The sequence below is a fragment of the Engraulis encrasicolus genome, chromosome 4, assembly GCF_034702125.1.
Source record: "Engraulis encrasicolus isolate BLACKSEA-1 chromosome 4, IST_EnEncr_1.0, whole genome shotgun sequence".
NCBI lineage: Eukaryota > Metazoa > Chordata > Actinopteri > Clupeiformes > Engraulidae > Engraulis > Engraulis encrasicolus.
In genome coordinates, this window is record NC_085860.1 from 54,533,064 (window position 1) to 54,552,537 (window position 19,474).

General features: G+C 43.8%; 1 protein-coding gene across 1 annotated transcript; it reads right to left on the bottom strand.

The window, feature by feature from the left end:
- Positions 1–3,643: 3,643 nt before the first annotated feature.
- poglut3 (protein O-glucosyltransferase 3) lies at positions 3,644–16,982 on the bottom strand. Its single transcript, XM_063196276.1, has 8 exons — positions 16,463–16,982; positions 15,527–15,724; positions 11,952–12,235; positions 8,429–8,645; positions 6,906–7,102; positions 5,322–5,516; positions 4,935–5,039; positions 3,644–4,275 (listed from the first exon to the last, which is right to left on the bottom strand). Exons 1-8 carry the CDS (start codon positions 16,689–16,691, stop codon positions 4,132–4,134), a joined length of 1,569 nt encoding a protein of 522 aa, XP_063052346.1. The 5' UTR covers positions 16,692–16,982; the 3' UTR covers positions 3,644–4,131.
- Positions 16,983–19,474: the final 2,492 nt, after the last annotated feature.

Sequence of the window (19,474 nt, forward strand, 5' to 3'; positions counted from 1 at the left end):
CTGTGGCCAACTGGAGTATATTTCTTGACCAAATCAGGAATAGGCCTATGCTATTGAAACGCCATATTTAGGCCGATGGTAGCCCACCGTACGTCTCAAACCAAAAGCACTGACGTTGCGTAACATTGGCCCTGGCGCCTGGAGCTGCATTACGCAACATTCAGGCTCATGAGATTTGAGACAACTTTATTAAAATGTTCTGTTTGTTTGAGATGAATGAACACATTGATTCTAATGAAAGATGGGGGTCTTGGCGTTTAAATGCAACGTAGTGCATACTTTTGTGTGCTTCAGAAGCTGAGATATTTAGGTTTTTAGGCTGAGGGCAGCTTTTCTCAATAAGGGCTCAGGCATTCAGCACCCTTTTTTGCAGGTGACTTGGACGTCAATGGGTTAACTACTGGTGATTAATATGGCAGTCCACTTGGCTACTCCGCCACTCCGCCCCACACATGGTCACTAATCCACTCAAGACTGTGAATGATTCTGCCAAAATTTCCTTGGCCTAGGCCTTCTGCAATATATACACGGTGCACACACATTGCGACCAGTAACCGCATAAATAACCTAAAATGAGAAGTGTGGCCAGCTGGTGTCTGATTGGATTTGCATAGATTCTGATGCTGTGATGCTGAACCAACAGCTTTTTAAATATCAAACTGGATAAAGCTTGTTTATTTACAAGGGGAAATTATGTCAAAGTTAAATGTTGAATATACAATGTGGATTTTGAGATCACTCTCAATGGAACAACCCAATAACAAGGGAGAAAATAAATATTTTTAAATGATAATCATGATATTATTACTATTATGATATTCTGTTTGTAAAGGAGCAGGCCAAAATGCTCAACTCAAGTTTTCAAGAAAGAGGCTATACCTTGCATATAGGCCGTGCGCCTTCTTCAGTGTGCACCATCGGAAAAGCATCAGTACAATTATTTTACTTCATTTTTATTTTTTTAAACGATCTAAGCAAGGTGAAGCCTCTTTCTTTAAAAACATTTAAAAATGACCCATAGACAAAGACATTCTAAGCTCCAAATCTGAAGTCACATTTGACACATTTAGCCTACTCACTTAAGTTCCTGATAACATCACATCACTGTAGAAAAAAATACAGGCTTTGGCAGCTTTATTAACTTGTATTTCTGGACTCTGACCTTGCCACAACACGGCACAGCACAGCCAGGTTGTATGTAGAAAAAAGCCTATAGGCCTACTTAACTGACTCTGGCCAGATGCCTGTTTTCCTCTGCCAGTTTTCTGGTAGGCCTAGCTTGAAACAGCGCGACTCGGCTGCCACTTTTTGCTTTATGATGGAGCTGTGTCTAGCCTATTCGAAAAGCAAAAGGTGGCGGCCGAGTCACGCTTTGCCGAGCTGTAGGCCGCCTACCAGACAACTGGCAGTGGAAAAGAGGCAATACTGTACTTTAGACACCAACTGTAACACTGCTATGGTAAATACACAAAAAAACAGTCACAATGGTGGAGCTTTCTGCATAAGAAGTTAAGCAGTGCACAGGCAATAGGTCCTATAATCCCATTTGCAGCAGTTTAAATGTTCATGAAAGGGAAAGCAGTAAAGCACACCTGGGAAAGTCCCAGTGTCATTGTGACACAGCACTCCGCAGCCCACTGCACACAACAAAATTGCATTGCAGGGGAGTAATTAAGCGATGCTCTCCCCCATCCTCATCCATGACTGAGGTACCCTGAGAACGGCACCGTCACACCGCAATCCTCCCTTAGGGCGCCATTGGAGACGCCCCCCTGGCAAATGTAAGCCATAAATGCAAATCCATTGCGTGCACTTGTTTGCTGTGGAGTGCTGTGTCACAATGACAATGAGGTTGGAACTCCTCAGGTGGGCTTTCACTTTCACTTCAAATTAAAGGGCCAGTGTGTAATATTTTTAACTTAATCAAAATCTGTATTGCTGGTTCACAAGCATCTATTTTTTTATGAACATTTACCATAACCATAGATGGCACATTTTCATTTCGGTTGGCTTGAAATGTTACCCTTGTGAATGGATGAACTGGGGTTGATAGTCCATCTTGAAATACAGTACAAGTACAGCCTAATTTAGGACATACCAAAGTCTATACACTGTCAGTGTCAAATGAGCACTCTGGTCTGTATGGTGAGTGTTAGCTATGTGTCTATACATTCTACACATCGGAACTTAAGGCCTTGAACATACTGCAAATAATCACACACACAGGGTGTCATTTGTTGGAAAACCAGAAGGGGGGGGATACGTTGCAGATTTTAAGCAATATCAATGAATTTACATTGAACTGTGATTAAAACCATGTAGAAAAGGTGGTAATATCAAAACCAGAAGGAGGGACAATCCCCTCCATCCCCCCCAACAAATCGCACCCTGCACACACACACAGAAATATGCAATAGCACATACAATAGCACATGATATGGCTTCGTTCTTTGATACAAACAATAGTTGTGATATCTGTGGTATTCAAACTGAGGGCATACTGTATGCCCTGTACTGTATAATCAGTGCTTGGTTGGGTTATCACCAATCACAAAGCAAGACAAGTAAAAGAGTCATGTAAACAGATGATAGAAGAAATGTTTTGTTCTGTCATTTTCACAACCTGTTTTCAATGCAGTGAATATCTGTGAACTATCTGCTGCAGTCAATGAGGTTACCAAACACCCTTCCACATTTCTGACATATTTGTGGGTGATATGTCAGTATCACACACCCAAAGTCAGAAAACAGCACTGGATGTCAGTGCTGTGTGTTTTGCACAAGTCTTGAATATCTGTAAACCCAGGCTTTGGTTCAGTCACCACCAGCTGAATCAGACATATATTTCACCAGCTGATCTGGCATCTCCTTCTGTTGGTTTGGTACGGGTCCATCTGCTCAATTCCCTCCTGTTGTTTTAATCACCAATGAGAATGTTGCACTGCATGTGCTATGTTCTTCTGCACCAGAATTCAAATCAGATCTAAAACAGACCAGATTTTATCAACATGTCTGTTCCTTACACCGCTCATTTCATGGTAGTTCTTGATAACATGTCTACTACTGTATAAAAGCTCTATTTTACAGTGTGCTTGATCTTTGAAATATCTGATCATCACAATACAGTACATCTCCCAGTGCTCTACCTTCATGTGTTTCCTTCTTATACATCATCTGTAATAAGGCATAGTATCTGATCTTCCTCACATCTTCCTTGTTTGATGATCAGGGTAACATACTATCTGATCTTCATCATATGTCTCCCAGACTGGTGCTGTCCTTTGATGTCTTCTTTGCGTCGTTGATAATCTAGCATGATATTTGATCATCATAAGTCTTCCTGTGGTGGTCCTTCACACGGCTTTCATCCCAGCAGTTTGTTCATGATGACACTTATGACTTGATCTACTATGTTTGAACATCATGGCTTGTCTCTCCGGGGGCCTATACTACAAAGCTGGTTCAGGAGTAAATCAGGTTAAGTTAAGAGGTAAATCACCTAATAGGAGGGCCTGGAGTCCTCATTTTCTTAAGAACATGAGGACTCCAGGCTCTTCTATTGGATGATTTGCCTCTTCACTTAACCTGGTTTACTCCTGAACCAGCTTTGTAGTATACTGTAGGCCCCTGGTGTTGTTCATGATGGCGCCATATACATATACGTCATCATTATTACTCATGTCTCTCCTGGTGGGTGTCCATTAATGTCTTCCCTGCATGCTGTTCGTCATGATAAGGCATATATGTGGAGAAAGCTGGAGCACATTGCAGTTTACAGTACACAACCTTCACAAGTTTCAACATTCACATCTTCCTCAGAGTCCCAATTCAAAGCGTCCGTTGTGCGTTTGCGTGTAATAAATGGTTAAACTTTACACTGCAGTGTGCTCCAGCCGTCTGTTCCTCTAACACTGGTGACTGGTCCCACTCTGACATGCACCTGAGGGAAATCTGCATACTCTTCATCATAACCATCATGTCCACTCCCGACCCTTTATGTGTGTTTTCCCCATGTTGGTTAAGAATAAGGGCAAATAATCGTTTCTTCATCACTTCAAACTCATCTCTCCTGTTGGTGTCTCTTCACTGTATGTTGTTCATGATAAGGTGCTTCTATTAGTCTGTTCTTTATCATAACTCGTCTTTGCCGGTGCCGTTCCGTCTGGACCGCGGGCCTCGTTGGCAGGAGCAGGTGCTGCTGTGGTCCGAGGGCTGCGGTACCAGCTCCATGTCCGCGTGCACCGTCGGCTGCCCAAACTGCCGTGATGCGTACGTCTGAGGAGGACACAGGGAGAGAGAGAGAGACGATCAACTAGGGCTGCACGATTATGGTAATGATAGTAATAATCACGATTATTTGGATCAAAATCGAAATCACTCAATAAATTATTAATCGCGATTGTCGAACAACAAACGACTGAATTTTTTGCCGAATTTTATTTTAAATCACGAAATGACATTTCGAATTGAACTATATAAGGGATGAACAAAATTAAACTGAATTTTAATAATTATGTTGAAGGCAATAGTGTGAAACTTGGGCAGATCTACAGAATTTTGGCCGGAAAAACCAGCCTGTCAGCATGTTCATGCTCGAAGGCAGGTCACTATTGCCACGATTAAATCCCGATTGAAATCCCGATTTCGATATCACAATTATATCATAATTTTTGATTAATTTCAATTAATTGTGCAGCCCTACGTTCAACACTAAGCAATACCAGGAACTACAGCATGCATTCGTCATCTCTGCACTGGTTCAGCACTTGGGGCTCGAAGACCGTTTTAAGTCCAAACTCAATTTTTACAAAATGTGTAGTTACAGCACTTTGCATTTGTAGAAGCCCATTATACCTGAAGGACCAGGTAGTAGTAGCAGTTTAATAGTCTGACACGCAGTGCAATATCTCTAAAACAACAGAAGCCCATTATACCTGAAGGACCAGGTAGTAGTAGCAGTATAGTCTCTGCGGCTGAAGGAGCTCCCTGACCAATCGCTGTCCTTCTTTAGCGATGCTCTCCGCTTCTGCATCGTTGCCCTGCAAATAATCAGAGATGAGACACAGAATGTGAGCAAACACACACACACCAATATCACTGCTTAATATCTTGAGGAGGATTGCATAAGAAAACACACAGATAGGATAGATACGGTATATGCAGTTCAGACACCCTGTCCTCTACATCTTCAAGGTTTCAAATAACACACACTCTCTCTCACACACACACACACACACACACACACACACACACACACACACACACACACACACACACACACTCACACTCACACTCGCACGCACACTCGCACGCACACCTACCTTAGCCCACTTGATCTTCTGTATGAGGTCTGCAAGGTTTCTCTCCACTGGGACGTAGTGTTGGCCTGCCTTCAGGTGTGTGTAGAAGTGCTCGTAGTAGGGCGAGTTCTGCTTCAGCACCAGGCTGTTGCCCAGCATCAGGTACGGGAACCTGTAGGCAGCCACCGTGCCATCCACATTCACCTGGTACTTGAACTGGTACAACACACACACACAAGAAGAGAACAGGGGTGATGGTGAAAAAAAATCCTGAGCCTGAAATTGTTCCCCTGCTCTAACAACGACGACAAGATAGTGACGTAGTGACGCAACGTAGGCCTATTTTGACACATTATTCAAACATTTAATAGCCTGTGTATGACCATTATTCAAGCCTGATAGTAGAAGAAAACCCTGAACCTGTAACACTTTCTGAGATAAGAATAACCTAATGGCTAATTATTATCAATGTTTTTATTTTTGCAAACTCTGTCAAGCCTGAAATCAGGCACGGAGCCCGAATACTATCAGCCCTGAGAGAAGCGTCAGAGGAAGGCAACGAGTTTACTAGATGCAGGAACAACTATATACGTATGTAACTGTACAGGCAGTACTGAGCAATATGTGAAAGTGAAAGTAAAAGCCCACCTGTATATATGGAAAAAGTGTACAGGCAGTACTGAGCAATATGTGAAAGTGAAAGTAAAAGTCAACCTGGGAAACTCCAATTCCCATTGTTATTGTGACATAGTACTCCACAGCACACAAGTGCACACAACAACATTGCATTTATGCCTCACCCATGCAAGGGGGTAGCCCCCAAGGGCGCCCCAAGGGAGTAGTGTGGTGGGACGGTACCAGTCTACTAGATACAGGCAGGAATTACTGTATTCGTAACTGTACAGGCAGTACTGAGCAATATGTGAAAGTGAAAGTGAAAGCCCACCTGGGAAACTCCAGATCTCATTGTTATTGTGACACAGCACTCCACAGAACACAAGTGAACACAGTACACAACAAACTTGAATTTTATGCTTCACCCGTGCAAGGGGGCAGCCCCTAATGGGCGGGATGGTACCATGCTCAGGGTACCTCAGTCGTGGAGGAGGATGGGGGAGAGCACTGGTTGATGGCGGGTCGGGAGTCGAACCGGCAACCTTTGGGCCACAAGTCTAACGCCTTAACAGCTTACCCATCACTGCCCCTCTATGCAATATGTACACCACTCCCATACATGTAGTGAGAAGCAAAGAAAGAAAGAAAGAAACACAGGAAAAAAGAAAGAAGGAAGAACACATCACTGGTGGTCAGACAGATTGGGGCCTGAATCTGCAACTGGGTCAAAGACGTCTTTGTCGTTCAGTGTTACGGACACCTTCCGCCGACTGTAACTGCAAAAAAACACGGGTTTTAAATAGTTTCAAGTGAATGGATGACAGACGAGGCTTTCATGAATTCCCTGTAACAATAAATAAATAAAAAGAGTCATGTTTTTTACAGTTACAGTCAGCAGAAGGCATCCGTTAACACTGAATGGCGATGCCATTTTGCACGTCTTTGACCCAACTGCAACCAACTGAGCCGCCACTATCACCGGTATCTCACCTTGAAGAAGTCGAAGAAGCCGACCAGAGGGGCCTTGCCCAGCTCCTTCTCCTGCTGCCGGAAGAAGAAGTAGGCTGTAATGCCGGCGTCCAGCAGCAGGGGGTGCTCCTTGGACAGCCGGGCCAGGTGGAGGCGCTCCTCGCGGCTGTCCCGACCCCTGAAGAAGGCCTGTTCCGTCTTATTGGACCACTGCGGACCTGCGAGACAAACGCATGGCGTAAGTTCCAATATGCGACCTTGGTGAATGAAAAACAATCCCTCAAAAGTTGTTGTGGCTAGGCTGACAGCTAGGAAACTTAATCGTTTTCTCCACGGAGGAGGGGCCAGGAGGTGGGGCGAGGCCACAAGCACAAGTGGAGGAGGCAAGGTCGCATATTGTAACGCACTCAAGGATGTGTAAAGGAGGCCAACTAGCATGGGCTGGCTAGGGCACCGGCCCTTTAGCTCAGCGCACTCGTACTGTGACTGTCATTGCCAAACCGATGTAGTTGACGAGGTGGCAGGTTCGTGCCCCGAGGGGGACAAACTGTGCAGGAACACCTCCGTCACAGACGGACCATACAGGGGTGATAGTGAAAAAAAATTCTGAGCCTGAACTTTTTCCCTGCTCTAACGACGACGACAAGATACTGCATAGTGAGGTAACGTAGGCCTATTTTGACACATTATTCAAACATTTAATAGCCTGTGTATGACCATTATTCAAGCCTGATAGTAGAAGAAAACCCTGAACCTGTAACACTTTCTGAGATAAGAATAACCTAGTGGCTAATTATTATCAATGTTTTTATTTTTGCAAACTCTGTCAAGCCTGAAATCAGTCATGGAGCCTGAATACTATCAGCCCTTGAGGTGACACGTCATTCGTGGCAGAATTGGAAAATGGTATAAGTGCAGCCTCCATCTTCTGTAGGTTGGCCTGTGCTCTTCATTCAATGCAAATGCAAAAATGGCCTACTGTAGAACTGAATGCATACTGTGTGATTTGAAATATCAGGCTAAATAGCTTCTTAAATCATATGAGTCGATAATATATATTTTAAAATCAGTTCATATTAGTTAGGTACATATTTAGCAGCACATTTCAACTTCCGTCCTTGTACAGCATGGTTAATAATTTCAGTCAATCATTCACAATTACATTGTAATCAAATAGCTTGCTGCGAAATTTAGTTTTAGACGCTTTTCTGATCAGTGACCCTAGGCCACTGGGTCATCACACCTGCTAGGTAAGGTGTGCAAAAAAACATTCAAGTTGTACCTCATTCATTCGTGTTATGAGTTTCTTTCGAAGCAGATGTCAGGGTGGTACAACCACAGCTAATGTCACTATTGTACGGATGATTAATTGGAAATGGAATTAATTGGAGGCATATCCATTGCTTGGACATTAGTTACCAATTATTAATTAATGGCCGTAGGCTATGGTCGTACCACCTGACGCCTGCCACTAAAAAAGCCTGTCAATGACCCCACTCCAGTATAACCACCACCCTCACATGCCTCTCGTTGTCCTCTCCCACCTGTGTGCCCTTGGATGGACAGCAGGTCGTTGGTGACGCCCCTCATGGTCTCCAGTGTGGAGTGTGTGATGTCATAGGTGGGCAGGATGATGTCACGCGTGTCGGTGGAGCCGCACCAGGAGATGATGGGCACTGGTCCCGGCGACTCGCCCACGTTACGCTTCTCCATCGGCCAGTCGCCCACGTTCAGGTAGAACTCCATATCGGGCAGAGGTACCTGGCAACAAAGAATCACAATGGAAATAAGCAGAGGCACCTGGCAACAAAGAATCACAATGGAAATAAGCAGAGGTACCTGGCAACAAAGAATCACAATGGAAATAAGCCTCGAACTTTATTACTGTATGTTATCTTGACTCTCTTGTGGGGGGGGGGGGGGGGGGGTTAAATATGTGGTGCGGTTATTTGGAACTAAATCATGTATTTACTTTTATACAGAATTGAGAAATAACTGTCAAATAAAATCCATCCATCAATCCATGAACTAGAAGTTATAAAACATTTATAAGTTTGAAATTCAGGGTTAATCACACTGTGTCTTGTGTTTTTTGTTCCTAGTCTCCAGTCTTTCTTGAGTTAGCTTCCCCGTGTTCTATGTGCCCTTGTTTACTTCCTGTACAGTCTTTGTTTTGCTTGGCCATGTGCCTCCGTTTGTTTCCCTCAGGAATTGAGGAAGGGGGCCCACATGCACTGCAGCCCAAGTGCAGCACACGAGGAGAGGTCCAGGAACACACGAGGAGAGGTCCAGGAACACACGAGGAGAGGTCCAGGAACACACGAGGGATTTTATGAACTCAAAAACACAAAATGCTACATGCTCAGAATATGCACACGAGTATTTAGAAAAACGCAGGAAAATAAACACAGATATTCAACAAGGCAATTAAGGGGAAAATCACAGGGAGCATGACAATGATACAGTAAGGACCGAGAGAAACACACATACAAATTACAAACAAGACACAGGGGAGAAATCATGAGATAATCAGAAATAATGACACGAAGCATAAGAGAAAACAAGCTCATGAGTCATGAGAGAGGTGAAAGCGATCAGGAAACGATCAGGGCAAAAGAGGCGGAGACAAGAGCATCGGACAGGAAAGTGAACAGATGGGAAAACAGAGGCACGTGGCAAAGCAAAACAGAGGCAGATGAGGAACACAAAGGGTGTATTCCAACATGCGTCCTTGGGTCCTCCACTTGTGCTTGTGGCCTCAAATTTTGCTGATGCCCCGCCTCCGTGGAGAAAACAATTAAGTTTCCCCGCTGTCAGCCTAGCCACAACAATTTTTGGGGGACTATTCTTCATTCACCATCCAGTGTGCAAATGAGAAAATTACCTTACAATTGAGCTTTTGCGAGATATTGAAATATAATGCTGTTGTCAGTGATGTCATCACGAAGTGTTACTTCCTGGTACGAGGCTACAAGCACAAGTGGTGGGATGCAAGGTTGCATATTGGAATGCACAGAAAGCCACACAGAACATAGCATTGGAAAGCTAACACAAGTAAGACTGGAGGAACAAAGAAAGCCTCAAAACCGTAGCTGATGACACACAAGAGGTGAATCTACAAACCCAAAACAAAAGTTAAAAAAAACCCTAACGCAGGGTTCAGGGTTTCACATTTCAACAGTCATTTATTTGTCTTTGTAGACTTTTTTGCTACACCCAATCATATACTGCATATGCATAGAGGAGGTTTTTCCATTACTGAGAATTATGAAATGATTTTATGCTTGGATCAACTGAGTAGTCTATCTGTTAGTCTGTTAATCATATAAAACTCGTATAAAATTGGCCCCTGATGTCAATGTACTTTGAATAATTCCACGACATCTTCCTCCACCCTCCCATAGTAACTCGTAACTTCCTCCTGCACATTGGCATGGCAACCTCGCAACTTCTCCTGCACGTTGCCATAGCAATCTCCTCCATCCCTCTCATCTTCCTCATGATGGATAGTGGCATCTATAAATATGTAGTGTGTCATTCTGGTGTGGTCTGTCTGATCACCTGCTCTGAATACTACTCGATGTGTTATGAAAGGTGTCACAAATGTTGACCATATGTACAGTATTTCTGTGAATGGATGAGTAAAGCCACACATTGAATACTATATACTCGTATGGGACACTTTTATAATATGTACCATACAAGACTTGAATAGTCCATATATGACTAATTTCTTCATCTTCATATGTGTTTGTATGGGTGTTTGAGAAGGCTTTTTGCACTCCTCCGTTGGTCAACTGTGACGGATATCCAGAAGGTCAATGAGGTAAACTTACCTAACGATGGTCACTTGACCGAAACATTGCAATTAAACTTGGCAAATGAGGACAGTGCACAGGACCTTTACTATGTTTTTAGTATACAGTAGGTGCTTTCCACTCACCCCCCACATAAGGGACAGGACCATCTAACAGCAGCCTGCTTGTTAGTATCCTCATACTGCATACAAGTAATGCCACACACTCAAGATAGCAGATTGGCATCATAGAAAGGCGCTAGTGCATGGCACGTTGTGGCGCAACGACTTTGCATGAAAAATCGTGCTGCAGATGCTGGATGCAAATGCTGCAGAAAAGCAATTTTGTCACGTGACCAGACTCACGCGAGGCAAGTAGTTTTCCTGCCGTCGAGGTGAACGCCCAAATGCTCATCTGTGCCCTGACCAAAACCATCTCTAAGTTAAAGGGGTATGCCACTATTTTGGGGCTTAATACAGTTAAAATCGTTGGCTGGGGTTTATAAAGGTGGTTAAGTGTCTTATTTTTCATGTTAAGCGTTGTCTTGCTTTAAGACAAGTTAAAAGAGGGAATATGTCGCTAAGCTAGTGAAAGTCAATGGATCCGTGTAGCATTGTAGCATGCTACACGGATCCATTGACTTTCACTAGCTTAGCGACATGCTCCCTCTTTTAACTTGTAAATAAAATTTAAACTTAAATTTATTAACAATCAATAAATTGTTGCTCAGTATCTGACTACTTGTATTGCCTCATCATGACTGATGAAACATTTGCTTTGCTTTCAGTAGAAATGTAATGCATTGCAATGCATTGTAGAATTGAATCGGATTGAATCGAATAGAATAGAATCGAATCACTACCTCCCGAATTGGAATCGAATCGTGAGGGCAGTGCCAATGCACACCACTAGTGTGCAGACCTACCTCTTTCAACGGTCTGACACTTTTGTCTAGCACCTGCAAAAAGTGTTTTTGGATGTGTGCACCCTACCCAAATACAGTCCATCTACCCAAAACTTCTCAGTGCATGGGAGTTATGGAAGCCCAGATATCCTTGATGCTTTGCTGTCAGCTGTTCTTGTTTGTTGACCTGGTGCCCCACACTTCACTCTTCAATATACCCTGTAGATTTCCATGCCACGTTTTGGTGTTAACTCACCAGTTTAATTCTAACTTGGCAGAGATAAAACCCCATTCATTTTCAATGGGGTTTCATTTCTGGTGATCCAAAACTTCTCCTTTCTTGCCTCCCCTCCCCACTCCACTCACCTTCCGCATGAGTGAGAGCAGCATCTCGTCGGAGAACATCTTGAAGTCGGTGTACTTGCCCTGCGTGCGGCGGTACAGCTGGTTGCCGCGGACGGTGTAGTGGACGAGGCCGCCGCGCTGGGCGAAGCGGCGCGGCACCTCCTGCCTCAGGCGTTCCAGCTCCACCGTGGGGAACGCCACGAAGTCCGCATCCACCTGGGGGTCGCCCGCGGGGCAGCCCAACGCCGCCTGCCACCCCCCCGCGTCCTCCTCGGGGCAGTCGCAGTACTCGTGGTAGACGGGGCCTGGAGGGGGGGTGGAGAGAGGGAGGGAGGGAGGGAGGGAGGGATGGAGAGGTGGAGGTAGGGAGGGAGGGAGGGAGAGGATGATGGAGGAGGATGGAGGGGAGGGAGGGATGGAGGGATGGAGGGAGGGAGAGACGGAGGGAGAGGATGATGGATGGAGAGAAAGGGAAAGAAGAGAGAAGTATTCAGACAGCAGACGGGCGGACAACAAAAGAGCGAGAGAGAGAGAGAGAGAGAGAGAGAGAGAGAGAGAGAGAGAGAGAGAGAGAGAGAGCAATACAGAGACAAGCAATAATTACCCAGTCATGATGAGAGTGAGAGAGAGAGAGAGAGAGAGAGAGAGAGAGAGAGAGAGAGGGAGACAGAGGGATAGAGAGAAAGAGAAATAGAGAGAGACAGAAGCAATACTTTTTTGTTGGTCAAGTTTTCCAATCATGCCGCCAGTAGTTTAGATTTCAGTCGTATTGTGTTGACAAGACAGTCTGGCACCTTTGGCCCATTGCGGGTTCATCATCTGACCTCCTTTTTTGCAAGGTCACAAACCACAGCACATCCTTCCTGCCAGTGCCACACGTCTTATTTGAAGGACGAGCTGCCTATAGCAACGCAACCAACAGTTTCTCTTCTCTGCACTGCAGCCAAGATGTGAGTGAGTCTGCAAAAAGCCCCATATGTGACAGTCAGGGCTGTTGGTGAAGACGTGCAGACTAGACACTCAGACGTGTAGACGAAGCACAACCACAAACATTCTCAGCCTAGTCCAAGGGAAACAAAAACGTTTTTGTATCATCTGTATTCTGTGACAAATGATGATACCATGACTTTTGTCTTTCAAAAAGATATAATCATGTTTCTGTTATGATATGATACGTCAAAATGCGATATGATATACGACACGATAGTACTTTAATGTCGGTCAGTTTGCACTGAAATTCATTTTGCATCCCTGAGCAGCAAGACTCGTTTAAGACAGGACATACACATAACATGACAAGACTATTGCACGTGTGCCATGCCTGTTGAGCATAAGCATTAACAAAAACAGAACCATGGACCTGGGACTCCATTCCATTTGGCAGAGGCTGTAGCCTGGCTGGCACACTACACTACACTGTATCTGGCTGAGCTGTGCTTAAACTTGAATGACCAGGCTTGGGCCTACAAGATGTGATTGGCTAGATGTGCTTGGGCCAAAAAAGACCATTGGCCATATGCTTTGCTGGGGCTATACATCTGACCACACATGTTTTAAGAGGAAGTCAAACTTCAACAAGAACTCTGTCTGGCCTCCGATGTGTCTGATGCCGGTTCCCTTTTGTGGTTCCCGAATGGTGAAATGAGATAAAAAAAGCAGAATTGCTGGTGACTGACTGAAACAGCATTTTTATATACATAATCTGTTAGTATTAATAAAAAAAGGAGTACCGTAACGTCAGTTTGACTGAGATACAGCTCCCCAGTCTAAGACAGTAGGAGAAGGAAATCAGAATCATGGAAAATAATCAAAGTAATGAAAAATCTAAAAAAGAAAGCAAGATTATCTGTCCCCACTGTGCCACTAAATGAGGCACTTCAAGTTGCTCTAGGTGGAATATCCACATGATTACGTCATTCTGAAAAAAGTGTACAACTTCCCCTATTTCACATAGCAAAGCCTTTACCCTTTAAGGCAGTGATGTGATAGTAGCTCTCAGGCTTTGAACTAAACGTCCAGTTTTATTTACAGCTGTTGCATTACGGCAGCGTGTAAGTGTGAAAATAAGCTCGAATAGGGCCCCCTAAAGGAAATGGCTCACAACATGTGCTGACAAGTTTATATGCTACTCCAACACAGTTACTGCCACAGAGAAACTACTGTGGAGGGAATAGTTAGTGTACAATGTGAGGAGTTAAAAGACAGGCGCTATTGCCAACCCTTTACGATCCATTCTTTGCCATTTACTTTGACTTTGCTCTTGTCGCCTCAAAAACAGTTTGACATCACCTCTCTCAGTACCTTCTCATCAATAAAATGAGATCAAAGGGCACTGTCTGTCAAAACTACTGTACCTGCGGCAAATCACCTAATGGTTAGGGAGGCTTGAAGAATAAACTCAGCAAGTGAAGAGGTGGATCGCACTCAGGTTATTCTTTTTTATCTTTTATTTCTTACATTGCAGCAGAAAAGCAGACAAACATTTCGGCTGTTTTCTTCGTCAGACACTTTGTCAGACACTGACGAAGACAACAGCCGAAACGTTTGTCTGCTTTTCAGCTGCAATGTGAAAAATAAAAAATAAAAAAGGAGAAAAGAAGAACCTGAGTGCGATCCACCTCTTCACTTGCTGAGGTTATTCAACTTGGAGATGCACCACACGGAAGAGCGCAGTGTATCAACTAGCCTACTACTTCTGAGGCTTGAAAAATAGAAGAAAAAAAATCATGCCTCTACAATTCCCCCATAATCTGCATAAATGTGGTGCTTTCTGGCTACTTGAAAAGTATATTAATAAAAGTAAGAGTATGCACATCCCACCTCTCTGAGGCCAGGTGCAGGACATGCCTGATGAAGACCCTGTTGGGTCGAAACGTTGTATGGCCTGAATCCATTTTCAAAGCGGAGCTATACTGCCCTACAATTTCAGAATGCAGTATAATTCAAAATGCCAAACTGAGAAAAAAGGCTTTAAAGTTTCCTTTCTGTCCACGCGACTGTGTTGGAGGTAAAGTGGTGATGACACTTCCATATAATACTTTTTTATGGTGAAAATTTACCCACACAAGAAAAAAGCAAAAAAAAAACATTATCATTACTTTTTAGCTGAAAAATCATTATACTGCGCTCTGTTGTGGTATTACTGTCTACACCAAAACCACGGTGTCAATGGAGAATTGCAGTATAATTCGCATTATACTGCGTTCTTGGCTAGTACGACGTAACCCCCTAAAACCAAAAAGCGCAGTATAATCAGTTTTTTGCGTTTTTTTCCGAAACGGGACCAAGTTGGGCCAAAAAATTTTAACACAAGAAAAAGAAGGTATTTTAAAGCCAATTTCCAGTCTAAATCCACTTTTGACCATTTTCAAGATACTGCGTTCTGATATTGTAGGGCAGTATAGTGTGCGGACTTCTACTTTTTCCACAACTTGAAAAGTATATCCACACTTCGTAAGGTGCTATGCATTTCCTCTTTGTAAGTGACTTTGGATAAAAGTGTCTGCTGAATGCAAAATAATGTAATGTATAAAAACAAACTTTATTTACACAAGGCTGCAGGCTTGTGAATATGCATAGGATACTGTACATCTTACCTTTGAGGGTGTATGGGGATTTGGCCACAGGTTTGCCCTTGTGTAGGATGGTAACCAGGAGGCCTGAGCTGGGAGTGTTGTAGAGTCGATAGCGGACCAGGAAGGAACCGTCTCCCCGGTCCAGTGGAGCAGGGACGTGGATACGCACGTGCTCCTTCGCTGATACTGACTCAATCTGAACCTTAAATACATCCTGACCTGAAATGTTACACCAAAATGTTCATTAATTAATGCATCCATCCATCCATCCATCCATCCATCCATCCATCCATTTATACATTCATTCATTCATTCATTCATTCCACTAACAGTAAACATTTAAAATAGAATAGTGTATGGTTTTTTTACTATCTTGAAAACTAATTTCACTATTTTACACACATCAGGCTATTACATTGCAATACATATGACATGATTAACATTTCTTACATGTGTAATGACTAATACAATATGGCAAAAAATATGCATCAGATACGAAAGCAAACACAGAAAGATGCTTGGCTGCAGCATCCACACAGCCTGCTTTGTGGTCTATTATCTCTGGAAGAATGAGTGAGAGTGAATGACACACTTAGGATATTATAAGCTGTAATGTTGGTTGGGTGTAAGAATTTCAGACAGTTGTGATAGGTCATTGCGAGGAGTAATGGGCAGTTAAATAAATGTCCCACCAACATTTCAGAATTTCTTAATTGGTCCTGTGTGCATAATGCAGCTGAAGTGTAAAGAGTAGTCTTGAAGATCCACTTACGTGGACTACTGTACATAAGCTGCTTCTTACTAGTTCGTGCCTAATTTGTTAAATGACGAGCAACTTTTTCAGCTTCAAAATATGACAAAACCCTGTGATTGTTGTGATAGGCCTATAATGTAGGCTAGCTGTTCTTGTTCACTATTATGTTGGAATTGCAAACGATAGACCTATGCGTCACTTACCCGGAGACGTTGTAAAGTTTTCACCGGCTGAATTCACTGCTTGGATGTAGAAGTATCGCACGGGTACCACGACTCTTGGGTCCAGCCCAGGTCCCCATACAATGCATCTCTCAAGATCAACGCCAGTCTTCTCGCAGAACACAAAGTTTGTCAGGCAACAGAACGCGGCCACGATGGATACAAGTGTTGCACTCCTAAACCGAAACCAAGTGTGGATTGTTCTATGCATTGTGTAAATATGCCTGGCCTACTAGTCGCTTAGTTTGCTGAGTTTACATGTACACACACGATCACCCACGTCACCGCATCAACAGATCTCGGCGTAGCCTCTTGCAGAATGGGAAGGCTCTGCTCTGCAACTTTGTAACATTTGGCTGCGTGTGATTGGATGCTCAAAGAACGCTGTAAACGCGGCACTTCTTCAGCCTCAGTAAGTTGGTGCAAACAGCAGACGGGGAGATCTACATTATGATACATTACATTTCTGTGGTGTACACGATGTTGAAATGCCTTTATTCGTCTGGCAAGGGCCAAAGAAAATGGAATCTTGTACAAGAACGACAACTAGCTGGTGTGGCCAGGAGTGGCACTGCAGCTATTTTATCGCAGCCAAGTAAATAATGAATGGGTGCCAATGGGGCTGTACGCTTCTCATAGAACTATCTGCCCGTGTGATTTTTTCCCTGGAAACAATGAAGTCGCGTTCGATAGATATGAGTAAGTGAAAGCATTTGCCGACACGTTTGCATCTTGTCAAGTGTTAGATTCGTGAAAATGACCCTTATTTCAACTATAGCAATGACATAACACGTGACAATCGACTTTACGGCACTACGCCATTTGTTTTGTAGTTTTAAGTCTGACTTCAGATGTCGATGTGTTTAAAGTTATGTTAGGATTGTTGCGGACACCTGTTATTTATTGCATTTAAGGTGGTGGAAAAGCGGCATGTGTACATGTGGTAAAGGAAATGACTGTGCTCATCCTTAAGAATTTGGGCACCTTCAATTAACATGTTGGACGGTGGTGGGGGTTGAGGTGTGTGACCGTAGATGTCTCTGCTAGGAGGATCAGTCAGAGTACGTCTCTCGTCAGCTCTGGTCGTGAATAGTCGCAGAGATTCCTCAGCCAGCAGGTATTAGCCGAATGCTAGCGTGTTGCAGGACAAAACTAACACGTCTTTGGGAGAACAAAGCCATGTCAGGAACCTTTAACTTCACTTCTAATACAACTTCCATGATAAGGTACAGAATGTGCACACATCTTTACAAACCAGAGAACAGAATCGTCACAAATCCCTGCTGAGCCATTTAGCCCAATAGGCTCCCATTCATCTTTTACTTGGCTGCGTGCGCCAACGGGGCTATACTGGGAGCCAATGACAGACGCCTATCTCATAGCTTAGAACATTTCTGCCTGTAGCAACCCAATGTAAGTAGGCTGCCGGATGTGAGTGCCCGGATATCCGCCCGAGTATCTGCATGCATTTGCATTCATTTCCACTATCAGGAATGCTTTGCGGTACCACAGCAACCCGATGTGAGTCGCGCTGTGTCGCCTGACTGTCCCTTCTATAATATGAGTGTAGCCTACCGTAACAACTCGGCCTCGGGCCCCGCCGCAAATATCCACCACACCACCACGGGTCCTCTGGTGTTGTGACCGTTTTAGGATATTTTTTTTCCTCATATCTAATACTTGCACATTAAGAGTGACCATTCCATCATGGATGTTTTAACGAGATGTGCGAATGCAGTTATGTTGAATTTAGGGTGGCCAAACCATGCCATGTCATGAAGAACGTGCATCACATTATTTAAACAGCTCGTGAAACAGTTATCCTGAGTGCCCGTGTGTTTTTGGAGATCGGAGGCTTGATGAGCAAAGAGATAGGAGAGAAATTAATTGTGCGCGCGTAGGCTACACAGCTCACAATATCCACCGGACACGAAGTTACTGGCTCCAATATTTCAGCGTCCAGTTTGATTCTGTGCTGACACTTTTAAGTTTGAATGAATAGGCTATGTCTAAATGATAGGCTCTAGTCTCCAATGTGCCTAGTTTCACGTGTTGTTGGCATCACCAAAGAATCTGCACAAATATGCGGCATAACTTTTCGAGTGATAGGCCTACATTTACACCGGGTAAAGTATCGAGCATGGTCTGTCCCTTCAATAGGCTAATATTAAGAGTGTCCCGTAACAACTCGGTCTCGGCCCCCGCCGCAAGTATCCTCCACCACGAAGGTCCTCTGATGTTGTGACCGTTTTAGGATATTTTCATATAATACAGAAATAAGAGCGTGCGCGCGCGCCTCTGACTGTATCTAGACACGGAGGGAGAATGGCTCCAATATTTATATTCCGCGCCCAGTTTAATTCTGCACTGACACTTTTAAATGTACAGTACGGCACAATCAAATGAGTAGGCTATGTTTAAATGTAGTAGGCAGGCTCTAGTCACCAATCTGGCTTTGTTGTTTCGGCATCACCAATAATAATGGCACAATATGCGGCATGGTTTCGCGTATTGTTTTTGCACCACCAAATAGGCTAATAACTACACAATATGCGGCATAGCTGCTGTTAACTCTCTAACTAAGAGAGAAGGCTATGCCCAGATATTCTTTTAACTTGTAGGATATCCTGATGTTATGTTTCACTAGCCTAATGTAAGGAGTAAAAACCAGAAACTTCCCGAGTGCTAGCTACATTTAGACTGGGTAAACTCTTCCGAAACGGGCTATTCCAGTGTCTGTGACGCCGTTATCTTTTGATGGATTCCCTTTGGGTGCCCGGTTGAGACAGTTTAATTTTCACACCCAAATCAATTCGGTTTTAAGTTATGATTTCATTTTTTTAATTATTATAATTATTATTATATTGATGTTATTGGTCACCGGGGCTATTCTTTTGATTGGGAGATCAAGGAACTCTCTGGTGTCGCCGAAACGGCGATGCGCTGTGGGCTCTTTACGCACGGCACCTATGTCCCTTCCATCTTCAGTCAGAC